General features: G+C 36.7%; 1 protein-coding gene across 2 annotated transcripts in view; it reads right to left on the reverse strand.

Moving 5' to 3' along the window:
• Nucleotides 1-19,611, reverse strand: part of RTKN2 (rhotekin 2) — a 102,058-nt gene that overhangs the window by 67,971 nt on the left and 14,476 nt on the right. For both annotated transcript variants that reach the window (XM_061161609.1, XM_061161610.1), the window contains one exon: nucleotides 8,061-8,119. In XM_061161609.1, coding sequence (XP_061017592.1) covers nucleotides 8,061-8,119 — 59 coding nt within the window. The remainder of the gene's footprint in view (nucleotides 1-8,060; nucleotides 8,120-19,611) is intronic.

Below are 19,611 nucleotides of genomic sequence, written 5' to 3' on the forward strand. Positions count from 1 at the left end.
GGAAGACCATAGCCTTGACTATACAGACCTTTGTCAGCCAAGTAATGTCTCTCCTTTTCAACACACCGTCTAGGTTTGTCATAGCTTTCCTGCCAAGAAGCAATCATATTCTGATTTCATGGCTGCAGCCACTGTCTGCAGTGATTTTGGAGCCCCAAAAGAGGAAATCTGTCACTACTTCCACCTTTTCCCCTTCTATTTGCTGTGCAATAATGGGACTGGATGCTATGATCTTATTTTTTTTTAATATTTAGTCTTAAGCTGGCTCTTTCACTCTTCTTCACCTCATTATCAAGAGACTCTTTAGCTCCTCTTCGCTTTATGCTATTAGAATGGTATCATCTGCATACCTTAGGTTGTTGATGTCCCACTTGATACCAGCTTATAACTCATCCAGCTCAGCATTTCTCATGATGTGCTCAGTGTACAGATTAAACAAACAGGGTGACAGCAGATAGCCCTGTCGTACTCCTTTCTCAACCCTGAACTAATCAGTTGTTCCATACAGGGTTCTAACTGTTGCCTCTTGACCTGCATACAGGCTTCTCAGGAGATAGGTAAGATAGTCTGGTAATCACATCTCTCTAAGAGCTTTCCACAGTTTGTCATGATCCACACAGTCAAAGGCTTTAGTGTAGTTGATGAAACACATAGATGTTTTTCTGAAATCCCCTTGCTTTCTCTATAATCCAGCAAATGTTGGCAATTTGATCTCTTCCTTTTCTAAACCTAGCTTGGACATCTGGAAGTTCTTGATTCATATAGTGCTGAAGCCTAGCATGCAAGATTTTAAGCATGACCTTACTCACATGGGAGATGAGTACAACTGTCCAATGGTTAGCACATTCTCTGGTACTACCCTTCTTAGGAATTGGGATGAGGACTGACCTTTTCCAGTCCTGTGGGCACTGCTGGGTCTTCCAGATTTGCTGACATAATGAATGCAAAACCTTGATGGCATCTTCCTTTGGGGATTTGAATAGTTCTGCTAGAATTTCATCACATTCACTAACTTTACTAACAGCAGTGCTTCTTAAGGCCCATTTGACGTCACTCCAGAATGTCTGGCTCTGGGTGACTAACCACGCCATCATAGTAATCCAGTTCATTAAGATCTGTTTTATACAGTTCTTCCATGTACACACACACACACACACACACACACACACAGCTAACACTCGAGTTACAAGAAAAACAAACTCTAGGGAGACTGAAGTCTTTGGAAGCTCTTGTAAGGCAGCTAAAATAGGAAAACGGTCTATCTGAAGAAAATGTCAAGATTATAGAAAACCATTTCACAACATGAGTTACTATGATATGGACTAAAGAGGTTTTGAAGTTTGTGACTTTCATGCAAGGTTTATGTTTGCCAAATCAAATTATATTTAAAGTAAACTTTTTCCTATGTATAGTTCTTAACCTTAATGAAGCTAAGCAAGTGCTCTAATGTTATGAACTGCATCCTGTTCTCATTATGCTCATTTTTGAGAAAAACTAGAGAGTTGCTGGGCAGAAGACATTTCATTACTTGTTAATTTTCCAAATTTAAAGGAAAAATGTAGTGAATAAATAATATGATTAAGTTATAAAGTGGGAGAACACAGATATGGTAAATAAGAGCCCAAAACAGAAGTCAGGCTCAGGCATCAGTCCTGGCTCTACACTAAGAAGTGGCTTGGACAAGTTAGTTACAAGATTGAGTCTCAGTCTCTAATTTGTAAAAGGAGGGCATTTAACTAGACCTTTAACACGGTCCGCTTCTTTATAGTTCCTTCCCTTTCTATATGACAATCTTATACTTACACAAAACCACATGCTGGCTAGAATTTTATATTATTAACTGTTGGATTCTTCTCAATATTTACTAAACTCCACGTTACATGACCTTTTATATTGTATAGGAAAATACTCCTGTTAACATTTTATTTCAGTAGAACTAAAATCATGAATCAACCATTAGCCCAGTCCTTAGGAGAGGTACTTTAAACTTCAAAGAATATGTATCTGATATGTGTCTGACCATCATCAGTTCAGTTCAGTTGCTCAGTCATGTCCAACTCTTTGCGACCCCATGAACTGCAGCACGCCATGCCTCCCTGTCCATCACCAACTCCCAGAGTTTATCCAAACTCATGTTCACTGAGTCGGTGATGCCATCCAACCATCTCATCCTCTGTCATCCCATTCTCCTCCTGCCTTCAATCTTTCCCAACATCAGGGTCTTTTCAAATGAGTCAACTCTTCACATCAGGTGGCCAAAATACTGGAGTTTCAGCTTCAACATCAGTCCTTCCAATGAATACCCAGGACTGATCTCCTTTAGGATGGACTGCTTGGATCTCCTTGTAGCCCATGGGGCTCTCAAGAGTATTGTCCAACACCACAGTTCAAAAGCACCAGTTCGTTGGTGCTCAGCTTTCTTTATAGTCCAACTCTCACATCCATACATGACCACTGGAAAAACCATAGCCTCGACTAGACGGACCTTTGTTGACAAAGTAATGTCTCTGCTTTTTAATATGCTGTCTAGGTTGGTCATAACTTTCCTTCCAAGGAGTAAGTGTCTTTTAATTTCATGGCTGCAATCACCATCTGCAGTGATTTTGGAACCCAAAAAAATAAAGTCAGCCAATGTTTCCCCATCTATTTCCCATGAAGTGATGGGACCAGATGCCATGATCTTACTTTTCTGAATGTTGAGCTTTAAGCCAACTTTTTCACTCTCCTCTTTCATTTTCATCAAGAGGCTCTTTAGTTCCTCTTCACTTTCTGCCATAACGGTGGTGTCATCTGCATATCTGGGGTTATTGATATTTCTCCTAGCAATCTTGATTCCAGTTTGTGCTTCTTCCAGCCCAGCATTTCTCATGATGTACTCTGCATATAAGTTATAATAAGCAGAGTGACAATATACAACCTTGATGTACTGCTTTTCCTATTTGGAACCAGTCTGTTGTTCCATGTCCAGTTCTAACTGTTGCTTCCTGACCTGCATACAGGTTTCCTAAGAGGCAGGTCGGATGGTCTGGTATGCCCATCTCTTGAAGAATTTTCCACAGTTTATTGTGATCCACATAGTCACAGGCTTTGGCGTAGTCAATAAAGCAGAAATAGATGTTTTTCTGGAACTCTCTTGCTTTTTTGATGATCTAGCCAATGTTGGCAATTTGATCTCTGGTTCCTCTGCCTTTTCTAAAACCAACTTGAACATCTGGAAGTCAATGGTTCACATATAGCTGAGGGGTTATAAAGAGTTGCACATGACTGAACACACATGCATGAACATATATGTACAAGTGAATCACTTTGCTATATGCTAGAAACTAACACAACATTGTAAATCAACTACACTTCAATTAAAATATATACATATATATTTACACAATTTAATAGTCAAGTGACAGGATTAACTGCTTACATTTGCATTTTCTGGATTAAGAAAAATGTTAACTTACTGGCCAGTTCAGTGAATATGTTTGTATCCATGGCCCAGTTTTCTTTTTAAATATACATTATTTATGGCTCCTAGTTTAAAAAATTAATTATTTAATCTATGGAGATTTCTGAATATGTAAGGTTAAAATATAAATATTCTTCTTATAAAAATAGTTGTTCCAGCTCCATTTATATATCTAATAGGTCTTTTCTTCACTGACTGAACGGTGCCATCTTCACCACATATGCCATTCTGACAGTCTTTTCCTTGGCTAATGCTTTATAGATCTGAGTCATTAATCAATTACTTCCTATTAATACCCTGATATCAATACCACACCATCTTAACTATTGAAATTTTATATACCTTACCATCTGTTCAGAAATAAATCCTTCAAGAAACATCTTATTTTCACCTGCTAATTTCTTTAAGTAAATCTTAAGAATACTGGGTCAAAATCTCCCCTCCAAAATGTTTTATTAGAATTCTATTATTCAAAATGAGCTTCTCAGGTGGCTCCTGACAGAAATTTTTTGTTGTTGTTCAGTCACTCAGTAACGTCTGATTCTTTGTGACCCCATGGACTGCAGCACACCAGGCTTCCCTGTCCTTCACATCTCCTGAAACTTGCTCAAATTCATGTCCATTCAGATGGTGATACAATCCAATCATCTCGTCCTCTGTCATCCCCTTCTCCTGTCTTCAATCTTTCCCCACATCAGGGTCTTTTCCATCAGGTGGCCAAAGTATTGGAGTTTCAGCTTCAGCATCAGTCCTTCCAATGAATATTCAGGACTGATTTCCTTTAGGATTAACTGGTTTGATCTCCTTGCAGTCCAAGGGACTCTCAAGAGTCTCCTCCAGCGCCACCATTCAAAAGCATCAATTCTTTGGCACTCAGCTTTCTTTATAGTCCAGCTCTCACATCCATACATGACTTCTGGAAAAACTATAGCTTTGACTAGACAGACCTTTGTTGGCAAAGTAATGTCTCTGCTTTTTAATATGCTGTCTAGGTTTGTCAAAGCTTTTCTTCCAAGGAACAAGCGTCTTTTAATTTCATGGCTGCAGTCACCATCTACAGTGATTCACCATCAGAAATATACCCATCCGAAAACATATTATTCTCACTTGCTAATTTCTTTAAGTAAATCTTAGAAATACTGTGTCTGAATCCCCCTTCCAAAATGTTTTATTAGAATTCTATTATCCAAAATGGGTTTTCCCAGGTGGCTCAGTCATAGAGAACTGCCTGCCGATGCAGGAGACCCAGGTTCGATCACTGAGTTAGGAAGACCCCTGGAGGAGTAAATGGCAACCCACTTCAGTATTCTTGCCTGGAGAGTCTCATGGACAGAGGAGCCTGGCAGGCTGCAGTCAAGAGTCGCCAAGAGTCAGACACAACTGAGTGACTGAGCACACATATTACCCAAAGTAACTTGGGAACTGTTAACTTTACAAATATGCTATTTATATAGAGTAGTATAATACAATTACTCTTACGTCGTATTTAAGGTTATTCTTGGGATATTTTTTGTTTGTTTTTTTGCTGATTTTATTGTAAAGGAGATAATTTTTGCCATCATATTTTATAACTAGTTATTCTGACTCTGGGACCAACTACCACTTTTTGTAAATATCTCAGTAAATTCCCTTTATTTTCTAGGTCTGCAATCAATTATCTTCAAATAGTACTTAATTTATCTGTATCTTTTCAGTAGTTTCAACTTTCATTCTTAGTATTTTAGCTAGAATTTCTAAAACTCTGTTGTAAAATTGATATAATAGACAAAGCTATTTTGTTCTTGATTTTAATAAGATTGCCTTTATTGTTTTCTATGACTTCACTGATGTCCTGTCAAAGGGCTTGCTACTTTCTTGACCATAGTTGATGACTCACTGCATTTCACAACTGCTCTTTTTCATAGTTGCTCTTTTTCTTCTAGGGTGATATTAACTATTTACACCACCTTGGAAGGAACACTGGACCCTTGCTTCTTTTGCCATACAACCACAGCCTATTCATCAGTTTGCCCTTTCCCATGCCTAGCTACATCAAATCCTCAAGAAGAGAAGGTGGACATTTCTTATCTATTTCCCAGGCAGTCATGTAGTATTCAGATGGCAAAAAAAAAAAAAAATGTATAAGTTAGTAATTATTTTTAAATTCAGTGTCAAAGAGTAGAAATTCCTTCCACATTCTTGCAAATGATTGACTCAGTTTTAGTTTACAGTACTCTTAACTTCTTTTTTAATGTCTTAATTGACACTTTATTGTTGAAACTGATCAGGATAGCTAAATTGATGCTATCAGGTCCCAGAAGTTCTGTCATTTTCAAAAGTGAAATCCAAGTTACTTTTGTGAACTGATTTGGTTTTAGTCAATGAATTAGTAGTCTGCCTATTTACCATGTGCAATTTTTTTATATTTAGCAGAAATAATCAGGATAAACCTCAATTATTCTTTTAACTTTCCTAAAGATCTGGCCAGTGAGTGGTGAAGCTGGAAACAGAAAACCCAAGTACTTTCTGGAAAACAATGTAATCTCAGAAATACTATGAAATTTTGTCGCAAATATTCATTTTGATCAAAATAAGTCATATTTTCATTCCCACATCAAAATAAAATGGATTTATAAAGGGCGAATTCATTTTTAACATTCTTTGTTTTTATCTTTTACAAATACACACACACACACAAAACAAATACACAGACAAGATATGATTAGGCCTAAGCAAAGATAAGAAGAAATTTTGCAAGTATCCCATTTTCTGAGAATTTTGGCTCCTTAATTTAAAATTATCATTTATAATAAAGAAACACATGAAATAAGATTGATTTCTACACTCAAGTATTCGTGGTCAAGAAAACAGTTTTCTCTCTTAAATGCTTTTATTTAAACACTCTTCTAAATGGACAGTTAATGCTAATTTCATGAACTGCTGCAGTCAATAACCAACTATGAAATGACAATAAAGGCTAACTCTGTCATGGCATTCAGTCTTCAAAAACAATTTAACACATCTCATTTGTTTACGTAGTGGCACTACAACATAAGCAAGGAATTATATTTCAGTATTAAAGATTATATTTAAGTATTTTTAGAATCCTCTTTAAAAATCTACACTATTTTGTTTTTTTCACATTAAAATTTATTGAACATAGTTAACAATATGTAAAAGTGCTATATTTGGCATCAGAAGCATAAATAAGATATAAAACATGTTTCATTCCACTCATATCATAATTGCAAAGAGGAAAACATAAATAACTATACAGCAAGCAACAGATTTTTATATATAGTTCATTTATTTTCTGAAGAATTTCTGCTAAGAATAATTCCTCTGATTTAGGACAATTATGTCATATGTAAAATTCAGGTCTACCAGTCCTGTAGTAGAATTTTTGTTTATCATGAACACATTTCTAAAAACAGTTCCTTGGGTGACATGGCCTGAAATGTAGCAGCAGGCTTCCTGGAGCTAAGAGAACAAGGCTTTCAGCCAATGAAACAACCTAGTTATTACTTAAGGGCTGCTGGAGGTCTGTTGTTTCTAAAATGTATCAGTGAGATAATAATTATAAAAGATACATTATCTAACTAGCATACCCATGAGTCAGTCATGTATTTATTCACTCCAATCTGTGGCATCTCCAAGCCATTGTCTTTAGCTTCCTTAAACACTTTGGAGAAACTGAGACAACACAGCATAAGTGCCATCTAGTGGTGAAGGGTTTCCTAACTGCATTAAGAATTCAGAGAAGGAAAACATCATTTCTAGGGGAATGATAACAGGGAAGGCTTTATAGATGAGCTAAAAGATCCTGAAGATACTATAGTTATTTCAAGAGTTAACTGGGGGTCAGGAGCATAGGGTGCATTGACGGAACACAGAGAAAAATATACAGCTAATATAGACAGCTTATGTATAGGAATAGTGGACGATAGGACTAGCAAAATAGTTGTGAGTGTGAAAGTCACTCAGTCATGTCCAACTCTTTGCAACCCCATGGACTATATACAGTCCAAGGAAAAGTACTTGGGTCAAAATAGGAAACTCTGGTGGGGGAGCGTCTACTCTCTATCCTATGGGCAACAGAGTGCAGTCATCCATCCAATCAACATTCATTGAATAATAACTACACATGAACACTGTATTCGTTCCTGGGTATATAGTGACAAACAAAGCAAACACGGTTCCAACCCTCATGGAAAATCTGTAGTAGACAAACATTAAAAGAAAGCGGTATTGAAACTTCTGAGCAGAAAAGGAATGGAGAGTCAAACGACTTGAGTTTGTAGCCCAGCTCAACTATTTACAGGAAGTGATTTAACCTCTGAGTCTGTAGAAAAAGAGAACTACCCTGCTTATTTCACAGTGTGGCACTGAAGAGAAAACTACATTAATATACGCAATATACATGAATCAGTTTTCTCAAACTGTAAAATTCTACACAAATGTAGAGCATAATGATGAAAACAGTGTTTTACAACAAATATTCTGGTAGAGGTATGCAAAATAAAATGAAAATGGATATAAGGAATTTAAAAAAACCACTAATTCTAGGAAGTTACTTTATAGAATTTACTCAGCAATATAAAAATGATCCATTACAGCATACCTGATATGGCAATCTTTCCTCTACAAGCTGTCCGTTCTTTACTTTCAAAATTCTCCTCACTGTCAAAAGAAAATAAAAACCTAATGAAAAAAAAACAAAGATCTTCTCTAATAAGCAATTGTTTTAACAATCTTTCACAAATGCTTAAATATTAAACACATATCCTGGAATAACAATGACTTCCAGTTAATATAAACTATTTGACTCAAACTTTGTGATATTTAGTCAACAGCTAGCTGACTTTAAAAGAAATAGAGCCATTCTCTCTTTTATTTTTTCATATAAGCTTTACTTTCCCTGATGATTGCATATTAGCTTACTCTACAATGAAAGTCTTTTGTGACCTCTTACATTTATAAACAAGATATGCCATATTTACACAAGTCCTAGGAAGTATATCTTGGGTAACCATTTCATAAATTACATTTCTAGCTTACCAGATTATAGTTACCTGAAAAAGTTAATAAATAAACTTTCTAACCATGAGCTTGCCGCCCAAGAGTATATTATTCTTATAAAGTCTCTAACAAACACTTAAAAAATTACTCTCTGCTACGTATTCATGTGTAGTAATATCGTAATTTACTTCCTTGAAGCTTTAAACACTAAGCATATATCAAAACAATAAATTAACTAAGGTGGCAAAGGAAGGGAGAGGCCCTCTAGAGAGAATAAATGTGGAGAGGAAAACATTACCATGACAATAGAAAATGTCTCAAAGGAAATTCTTGGGATATAAGACACTTCCAGGTTTGAACGTAGACTATACTATTATCATAAAGTTTTTTTTTCAAAATAGTTATTTCCATTAGACCAAGTCAATCCCATCTCTAAACAGTTCTCCAATATCGTTTCCTAATAAATAACCTACATTTAGAGATTAGCATTCCATTTCTAGAGCAATGTATCCAGGAGTATTCTTCTGTGCACTTTTTTTTTTTTTTTTGTCTCTATTCAATTTGGTTAGCCAATTAACTGCCAGTTAATTTAATTAGGTACCTCAAGTATGTGATAAGATAGAAGCTTCATTTTAATACTGTTTTGATTCTAAAAGGACTTTTGGAGAAAGACTGAGTGGGAGTGTGAAGTGTATCTAAGTTTCAGAAGAGTATGACACATCTTACATGCATTTCAGTAGCCTTGCTAAAAAGACTGCACATAATTATTACCATGCACCAAATTTTAAAACAAAATATATCATCCTACTTTTTTAACTCTTATTGGATTAAGCCCATAAGTATTACAGGTGAAATAAATTCCAAAGGAGCAAAAATAATTTACTGAGGTACTTATGGTCAGTAAGCCTATACAGGACATTTATATATATAGTATTTATAGAATTTATAGAATCAAGCACTAGGTATAACTTAAGTAATATAGTAGACTTAAAGTCATAAATTCTCAGGATCCTATCTAATAATTTTGTGGTCACACTGGTTTTTAAATTAAAACAGGGAATTCACTCAGTGAAAAATAAAAGTACTCATTATTTCAAAATAAATGTTCTGTTGAATCATAAATTTTAAAGAGTCAAGTTCAATATTTCATAGACAAGTTCAGTTTGTCATGTTTACCAGCTGGCTTATTAGGTCATCAGAGTGAAAAATTCAATTGAATAGTCTATGTTGTGAAATTATACACTGAAAGGCCAACTAGAAATCAAACACAAATCTCAATTTCCTCAAATTGGTACAAGAAATACAGTATAAACACAGTTGGCTGGCATTTGTAAGTAAATATTTCTAAAAATATCTCCTATATGAGCAAGGCATAAATTCTCCAAAATATCCATTTCAGTGAAAAAAATACAAGGAAGCTCTAATACAGTGAGTAACTTCAGTATTATGGAATAGGTCATAGATTTTGCTAAAATTTAAATCCATTAGGCATTATTAAATTGGATTAAACTTAAGGCTTTGGCAGACAAGTGAAATTCTAAAATACTAGAAACACCAAAAGCAACTGGCTGAATATTTACCAAAAAATTTTTCCCACTCTAAGTTATTCAACCACCTTGCAGGGTATAGCTTTTTCTCCCTATAACTGTAAATTACTTGCATAGGCAAGTCCTTTTCAGGACTAGTCAACAAACTTATTATATACACAAATATTATCAAACCATAATATAAATCCAATTAACCAAATAATTTTACAGAATAATTAAGTCTGCCTTTAAAAAATTAAGAGATGAAGTTATCCAGTCTTATGTTTCAGAAACTTGAATTATTTTCAATTCAGATAACTCAATTACTATTCAGGGTGCTAAAACGTGATGCTTTTCTAATTAATCCAAATTGACAACAAAATTGTTATACATTATCTATTTAACAATGTGCTACTGTAGCTAATAGTTTGCTACAGTTAAATAAATATTTGTTTTAAAATCTGCAATGTTAATACCAATTCTAAATGCTACAATTAGCCAGTCTGAAGAAAAAGCAAATAACCATAAAAATCACTCAATCAAAAGCACAGCTATATAACAGTGTACCTTATTCTTATGAACCTGGTTTAGAGAATTATTTTGGTAAGATTTGTAAAAGCTAATTTAAAAGACAGAAATAAAAATATAAAAGACAAATTTTTAACTGTTTTATTAACATATTTCTGCCTGTAGGTAAATAAAATGACCAACAGAGGGTGCCAATCAGCCACTTCGTTGCTCAAAAATCTGTATTAAAATTAGCAGAGTAAATACAGATTACCTTATTTTATATTGTTCCATATTGGAATTTACAATAGCATTGCCTTCCAGAGTTAACAAAATACATTAAGAAATGACACATGATGAAAGTATTATTTTCTTAACGAAGCACTAGAAGAATTCTAAATAGGATTCTATTATTTAAAAGCAGGTTATAAAAATCCTTCAACTCTCACACAAGTAAGTGAAAACTAAAACACCCAGAAATGCTTAATATGGAATTTTAAGTCATCTAAAACTATGTGGTATAAAATCAATACTTTCATAAGTATATTAAGTTGGGAAGATGAGTTTTCTACTTTAAATCTTGAAATAACTTATTTTCAACAGACACCAAACAATATAAAGTTTAAAAAAGTAAAACCAGTAATGTCTTTAATATACCATATTGTATTGCAGAAATACCAGGAGTGCATAATTATCACTGGCGATCCACACTTTTAGCTTTTATTTTTATGTTATAGTATATAAGTAATTAAACTAGTCAATTGGAGTGTAAGAAACTATTTAGCTTTGTGGCATTATTAAAATCACAATCATGTTGAATGATATATATAATTAGGTCCTATAAGTATCTTTGGCTAGTATTATAAAGTCAAATAAAGTTTCAAGAAGACAGACTAGTGGGTTGGGCCAGGAGAGAACATTACTGCTAAAATGTAAGTTCTACGAGAATAGGAATTTGGGGGGCTTCCCTGGCGGCTCACTGGTAAAGAATCCACCTGCCTACGCAGTAGACAAAGGTTCGATCCCTGATCCAGGAAGATCCCACATGCCATGGAGCAACTAAGCTCATGCACCACAACTATTAAGCCTGTGCTCCAAAGCCCAGGAGTCACAACCACCGGAGCCATGTGCATGCTCCACAACAAGAGAAGCCACTGCAATGAGAAGTCCGCGCACCTCAACAAAACAGAGCCTCCATTCACAGCAACTAGAGAAACGCTCATGCAGCAACGATGGCCCAGCACAGCCAAAATTAAATAAATAAAATTATTTAAAAAAAAAAAGAATAGGGGTATTTTGGCCTATTTTGTTCACTGCTCAATCACCAGTGCCCAATATATATAACTCAGAACAGTCTAAGGAACTCAATAAATGTTTAGTGAATAGCAAATGAAGTAAAACAGGATATGGTCATTTTGGTGGAGCAAGTCCTAAATAGGTGTGACTCTTACCCATTAATAACTAGTTTAGTAAGTTGCTGTTAACCTCTCAGACTCAGCATACTCATCTGTAAATGGTGGGAAGTATTTATCTAATAGCTACTGAATAAAAAAATATTTGTAAAGTATTCTGTATCATTTTTAGTGTTAGTCACTCAGTCATGTCCAACTCTATGACCCCATGGACTGTAGCCCGCCAGCCTCCTCTATCCACGGAATACTCCAGGCCAGAATACTGGAATGGATAGCCATTCCCTTCTCCAGGGTATTTTTCCGACCCAGGGATTGAACCCAGGTCTCCTGCACTGCAGGCAGATTCTTTACCATCTGAACCACCAAGGGAAGCCCTAGTATTTGTGTATCATTCTTAGAAAGGTACAAGAAAACCAGGATTATTTTGTGAGTATTTATGGTTTTAGTATTAATTTGAAGCTTACGTGGAAGAGGCACTAAATCATTTGTAAAAGTGATCGGAGTATGACTTCCCAGTTTCTATAAGATAATGATAGTCACCTAAATTGGAATCTTTTCTAGAATCCTATGAAAAGTTTCACATCAACAAGGAAAGCAAATAAAATCATCTATGGCCCAAACCAACAGCATAACTAGAAAACAGACTTCAATTTACATGTAAAAGAGGAAATTAACAACTGAATACAACAGAACCAGCTCCTGGAGGCCTTACCCAAATAGTCAGGTATTCCAAAACACTTGGCCACCTGATGCAAAGAGCTGACTCACTGGAAAAAACCCGATCCTGGGAAAGATTGAAGGCAGGAAGAGAAGGGGACAACAGAGGATGAGATGGTTGGATGGCATCACTGACTCAATGAACATAAGTTTGAGCAAGCTGGGAGACAGTGAAAGACAAGAAAGCCTGGCATGCTGCAGTCCATGGGGTCGCAAAGTGTCGGCCATGACTGAGCAACTGAAAACCTATTGCAGAACATAAAATAAGATCAACTTATTTAATCCTCTCCTCTAGAAGATGGATACAAAATCTGGTGGTTACCACAGCCCTAGTAGGGGCTCTAAAAGAACTGTGGTTCAGAAGTTGTTAGTCTTGTGGAGAAGAGACACAATAGCGGAGGTATCCTTTGAAGGTTTGGCCATGAAAAAAAGGAAGGAAGGAAGAAGACAAGGAAGAGGAGGGGAGAGGGAGCAAGAGGAGGTGAAGAAGGGAGGGGGACGAGAAAGAAGAGGAGGAGGAGAAAGGAACTGAAATTAAAACCCCTTAGATATAAAATAGAATCAAACTATCAGAAACTCAACCAACCAAAGTCTCCAAAGGAACCGTTTATTAAAGAAACGTCTACCCATCCTTCCAATAATAGAAAACACTTTTGAACTAAGAAACCAACTAACTCCTTTTACCCACTCCCCTCCACCACCACTACCACCACTTGACCCAGAAAAATCCTACATCCTACATATTTCATTCAGTTCAGTTCAGTTCAGTTCAGTCGCTCAGTTGTGTCCGACTGTTTGCGACCCCATGAATTGCAGCACGCCAGGCCTCCCTGTCCATCACCAACTCCCGGAGTCTACTCAAACTCATGTCCATCGAGTCGGAGATGCCATCCAGCCATCTCATCCTCTGTCATCCCCTTCTCCTCCTGCCCCCAATCCCTCCCAGCACTGGAGTTTCAGCTTCAGCATCAGTCCTTCCAGTGAACACCCAGGACTGATCTCCTTTAGGATGGACTGGTTGGATCTCCTTGCAGTCCAAGGGACTCTCAAGAGTCTTCTTCAATACCACGTATTTCATTAGGAACAACAAAAAAAAGGACTCAAACAACCATAGAAAGTTACTATACAATGAAAGTAGAATCCCAATGCTTCAGCTGATAAAAATACCCCAACAACCACTCTCCAAAAAACAAACAAAAACTAACATGATACTCCAAAATGAATTAAGTGTAGCTTAAAAAGCTACTGCAAATAGGAGAGAAACCAAGAATCTGAAATCTAACACCCCACACTAGTAAAGGATAAAGAGCAGGTAAAGGCTGCAAAAAGGGATACAGTGGATCAAAACAAAACAAACAAAAAAATAAAGAGTTTAAAAACATCAAAGAGAAAGTGACAGACATAAAAGCCAGGCAAAGAAGATCCAATTTGCATGCAACTGGAGTCCTTAAATAAGAAAAATAAAATAACAAGACAGGATAGAATTAATGTTTCCCCCACCCCCCCACCCCCACCCCCAGGCTTTAACTCCAGGAAAACTTTCTGAAAATAAAAGAACTGAATCTATTAACACATCTTTTTTAAAGTCACTCAGTCATGTCCAGCTCTTTGAAACCCCATGGACGGTCACCTGCCAGGCTCCTCTGTCCACGGAATTCTCCAGGCAAGAATACAGGAGTGAGTTGCCATTCCCTTCTCCCAGGGGACCTTTCCAACCCAGTGATCGAACCTGAGTCTCCTCTATGGTAGGCAGATTCTTTACCATCTGAGCCAATATTTCAAAGGCACTAAATGAGCCAAAATGCTTGGCCTTAGTCATATACCAGATAAACGACTTGGTCTTTTCAAAAAAGGAAAAAAATTAGACATTAGATTTATTGGTAACAACACAACAATGGAGCAAGGTATTCAGAGAATCTCGGCGAAAGAAAGTGTTGTCCAAGGATTTTGTATCCAATCAAGCTGCACTTTAGGTACCAACACTAAAGAAAAGCACTTTAAAGATACAAGAATGTAAAGAAAACTGTGTTCACTTTAAGGAATCCACTAGCTCATGAGCTTCCTCTAAACAACAGATGATTTTAGAAAGCATAACAAAAAGACAGGTATCAAACATTATATTTATTTAACTGCAGATCAAAGACTAAAATAAAGGTGGAGATACAAGTACAGGATTGATATGTAAATACTATCTACTTAGCAAAACAGAAATACAACTCTAAAAAAAGAAGACAGAATGGTAGAAAAGGAAGAAATGGGAAAATAGAATAATAAGTTCATTGATTTCCACACAGAAAATTGTAAGTAGAAATAAAATGATATCATGCTGCGGCTTCTGCTGCTGCTAAGTCGCTTCAGTCGTGTCCAACTCTGTACGACCCCATAGGCGGCAGCCCACCAGGCTCCCCCATCCTTGGGATTCTCCAGGCAAGAACACTGGAGTCGGTTGCCATTTCCTTCTCCAATGCATGAAAGTAAAAAGTGAAAGTGAAGTCGCTCAGTCATGTCCGACTCTTAGCGACTCCATGGACTGCAGCCTACCAGGCTCCTCCATCCATGAGATTTTTCCAGGCAAGAGTACTAGAGTGGGCTGCCATTGCCTTCTCCAAAATGATATCATATAAAGCAGAAAAATAGGAGAAGCCTAAGGAAAAAAGAACTAAGGTCATTATAAAGCTAACAGTATATAATTTTTAAACATATAAAGTTCCAGTACTACTATGACAAATAATCTTAAATTAAAAAATAAGGAAAACAGGCCACATATAAAAAATAAGCTGTAATTATAATACACATAAGTTAACATAAAAGAATATGACAAAACTGAAATCAAGTATGCCAGTTATATATATATACAATCAAATCCAGTTCTCCTGCATCACAGGAGGATTCTTTACCATCTGAACCACCAGGGAAGCCCTAATTTCTCTAGTAAAAGGATTTTCAGATAGGCTCATGCTGTAAAACTCAACTCTTGGATGACTACAACAAACACATTTTCAACAAACAATTCATAAAGGCTAATTAGAGATGGACAAAGATATACCAAACAAATGCAAACAATAAGAAATCGGAGTATATGACTAGACGGAAAGGTCCGTCTAGTCAAGGCTATGGTTTTTCCAGTGGTCATGTACAGATGTGAGAGTTGGACTGTGAGGAAAGCTGATCACTGGAAAATTGATGCTTTTGAGCTGTGGTGTTGGAGAAGACTCTTGAGAATCCCTTGGACTGCAAGGAGATCCAACCAGTCCATCCTAAAGGAGATCAGCCCTGGGTGTTCACTGGAAGGACTGATGCTGAAGCTCAAACTCCAATACTTTGGCCACCTCATGTGAAGAGTTGACTCATTGGAAAAGACCCCGATGCTGGGAGGCATTGGGGGCAGGAGGAGAAGGGGATGACAGAGGATGAGATGACTGGATGGCATCACCGACTCGATGGACATGAGTTTGAGTAAACTCCGGGAGTTGGTGATGGACACGGAGGACTGGCATGCTGCGATTCCTGGGGTCGCAAAGAGTCGGACACGACTGAGTGACTGAACTGAACTGAACTGAACTGATGGTGAAAAAAAGAAAAAGAACAGTGGTTGCCTCTTCAAGTGGGAATAAAGGCAGGTACTACTAATCCAGCATTGAGGAAAAACAAACACAGCATATACAGAAAGCATAGTTTATTCAAAGAAGGATAAAAGGCAACCCCAAACTGACACAAGTAATGAATGACTGTTTATGAAACTGATAACATAAAATACAGAGAGAGAGAGAGATTATTTTAAGTAACTTTTAAACTTTTAACCTTTTATCCACAAGAATGTATATATATTTGTATGTATACACGCACACGCATACAAAAAAAGAACCATCATAAAAAATAATCTGAACTGATAGATGAATAGAAAGATATAAGACAAAGCAAATATAGTAAAATATTAATTGCAGACTCTAGATTGCAGATATATCAGTCTTCACAGTATAATTCTTTCAACTTTTATGTACACTGTAAAGTTTTAATAATTTCTGTAGCTCAGAAAAGAAATGCAAGGACATCTTGAACTTGACCAGATGGATTTATATCAGCAATCATGCTGGTATTATAATTATGAAACTATTTTATATAATCATAGTATAAAACCAATATATACACAAATCAAATAAGGAAATATATTGCTGTTTCTTAGGAATTAAGATATTTAGTAAAAGAAAAAGAGATACAAATACAAAGTAATTTAAAAAACTTATAAATATCAATATAAACTCATCAGGTTTTTTAAAGTCTTTCCCATAGTTACACGGTTTTCAAGGCCTAAAATTAGCAATCCCCAATAAAAATGAGCATAGCTAATGTTCATATCTTGGTTTCAAATTACCATTGACCCTTAAAGCAGATCAAGGCTCATTAAAGAAACGGCTGACTCCAGGCCTAATGCACAGAAAATACAAGGCAAATCTGGCCATCCTTTCATGCGGGAAAGGAAGGAAGTTCCTAATGACTAACAGGGAGACAAGTTGAAAAGAACAGAGAAGCCCGCTTAAAGGACCTTCCATTTAACAAAACCGGGACAATTCAATCTATCAAAATGATTAATGAATATAAATGGTAATAACACATTGGATTAAAAAACCCCACAAATCTATGGAGACAGAAAGAAAAGGAATGCCCTTCCTTACAAAAGAATATTAGCCAAAAGTTATAGGAAAATAGAATATTATTAATAGATAATGACTGTCTTGTAAAGCCCCAATAATTTAGGCAAGGATCATAAATGGATACAATCATTAAGTGAAAGCTTGTTGGATAACAGAATATTCTCCCAATTGCAATGTAACAGCCCAAAGATTACTTATGAATCATGAAGTGAAAACTATTAAAGTATCACAGAGGAGAAATGTGGCAACTGCTATTTAAACCAAGGGATCAAACTCTTATTTAAAGCAGTAAAAACAAGTACCATATTGTAACACATTTGCAGAATATACAATCTCACTTAGTACCCAAACAAACTTAGAAAAATAATTGCAAAATACATTTAATCAGAGTCTGATTACGATCCAACTTTCAGCTACAGCAAAAAATGAGAAAAAGTTCAATAATACCATAAACAATTAACTGATGAGAAGTGGGGGAGACTACTGCAAAATATGCCAAAGTGGCATACTATTTTGAATTAAAGTTACCAGAGAAATAGTTCATGCAAGAACACCCTAACCCTCCTTTGTTCCCCTGGAAGCAGGAAACAAAGCTCCTATGGGAAGATCTCCTCCCTGTGCTAGAGGTTGGGAGGCATCCTTATTGACAGAGACACATAGTTTGGGGCAGAAAAGCTGTATATGCAAACTTCATTACTTCTTCATTATTTTGCTACTCTAAGCTCAAATCCCTTTGTTTTGTCAAATCATCACAAATAATTTACTCTTTGTCCAAAAAGGTATATAAAATAAACAACCTGCTTTGGTCACTTTTTGAATCATTTAGTTATGTTCAGTTCAGGGCAGTTGCTCAGTCGTGTCCAACTCTGCAACCCCATGAACCACAGCGTGCCAGGTCTCCCTGTCCATCACCAACTCCCGGAGTCTACCTAAACCCATGTCCATCGAGTCAGTGATGCCATCCAGACATCTCATCCTCTGTCGTCCCCTTCTCCTCCTGCCCTCAATCATTCCCAACATCAGGGTCTTTTCAAATGAGTCAGCCCTTCGCATCAGGTGGCCAAAGTATTGGAGTTTCAGCTTCAGCGTGGGTCCTTCCGATGAACACCCAGGACTGATCTCCTTTAGGAAGGACTGGTTGGATCTCCTTGCAGTCCAAGGGACTCTCAAGAGTCTTCTCCAACACCACAGTTCAAAAGCATCAATTCTTTGGTGCTCAGCTTTCTTTTATAGTCCAACTCTCACATCCATACATGACCAGTGGAAAAGCCATAGCCTTGACTAGACAGACCTTTGTTGGCAAAGTAATGTCTCTGCTTTTTAATATGCTGTCTAGGTTGGTCATAACTTTCCTTCCAAGGAGTAAGTGTCTTTTAATTTCATGGCTGCAGTCACCATCTGCAGTGATTTTGGAACCCAAAAAATAAATAGATGGGGAAACAGCCACTGTTTCCCCATCTATTTGCCATGAAATGATGGGACCAGATGCCATGATTTTACTTTTCTGAATGTTGAGCTTTAAGCCAACTTTCTCACTCTCCTCTTTCATTTTCATCAAGAGGCTCTTTAGTTCTTCTTCACTTTCTCCCATAAGGGTGGTGTCATCAGCATATCTGCGGTTATTGATATTTCTCCCAGCAATCTTGATTCCAGCTTGTACTTCCTCCAGCCCAGCATTTCTTATGATGTACTCTGCATGTACGTTAAATAAGCAGGGTGACAATATACAGCCTTGACGTACTGCTTTTCCTATTTGGAATCAGTCTGTTGTTCCATGTCCAGTTCTAACTATTGCTTCCTGACCTGCAGACAGGTTTCTTAAGAGGCAGGTCAGGTGGTCTGGTATGGGACCACCATATATACACAATTAAATTTGTTTTTCTCTTACTAATCTGTCTTGTATTAGACCTGTCAAAAGAAATGAGGGGCAAATGGAAAATTTTTCCCTCCCCTATACAGACAAATATAAAATGCAGAATATTTTTAGAGGATATTTTTTTTTTCTTTTCCCATTTATTTTTATTAGTTGTAGGCTAATTACTTTATAATATTGTAGTGGTTTTTGCCATACATTGACATGAATCAGCCATGGATTTACATGTGTTCCCCATCCCAATACCCCCTCCCATCTCCCTCCCCACTCCATCCCTCTGGGTCTTCCCACTGCACCAGCCCCGAGCATTTGTCTCATGCATCCAACCTGGGCTTGTGATCTATTTCACCCTTGATAATATATATGTTTTGATGCTGTTCTCTCAAAACATCCCACCCTCGCCTTCTCCCACAGCGTCCAAAAGTCTGTTCTGTACATCTGTATCTCTTTTTCTGTTTTGCATATA

The sequence above is a fragment of the Dama dama genome, chromosome 15 (genome assembly GCF_033118175.1).
Source record: "Dama dama isolate Ldn47 chromosome 15, ASM3311817v1, whole genome shotgun sequence".
NCBI classification, from domain to species: domain Eukaryota; kingdom Metazoa; phylum Chordata; class Mammalia; order Artiodactyla; family Cervidae; genus Dama; species Dama dama.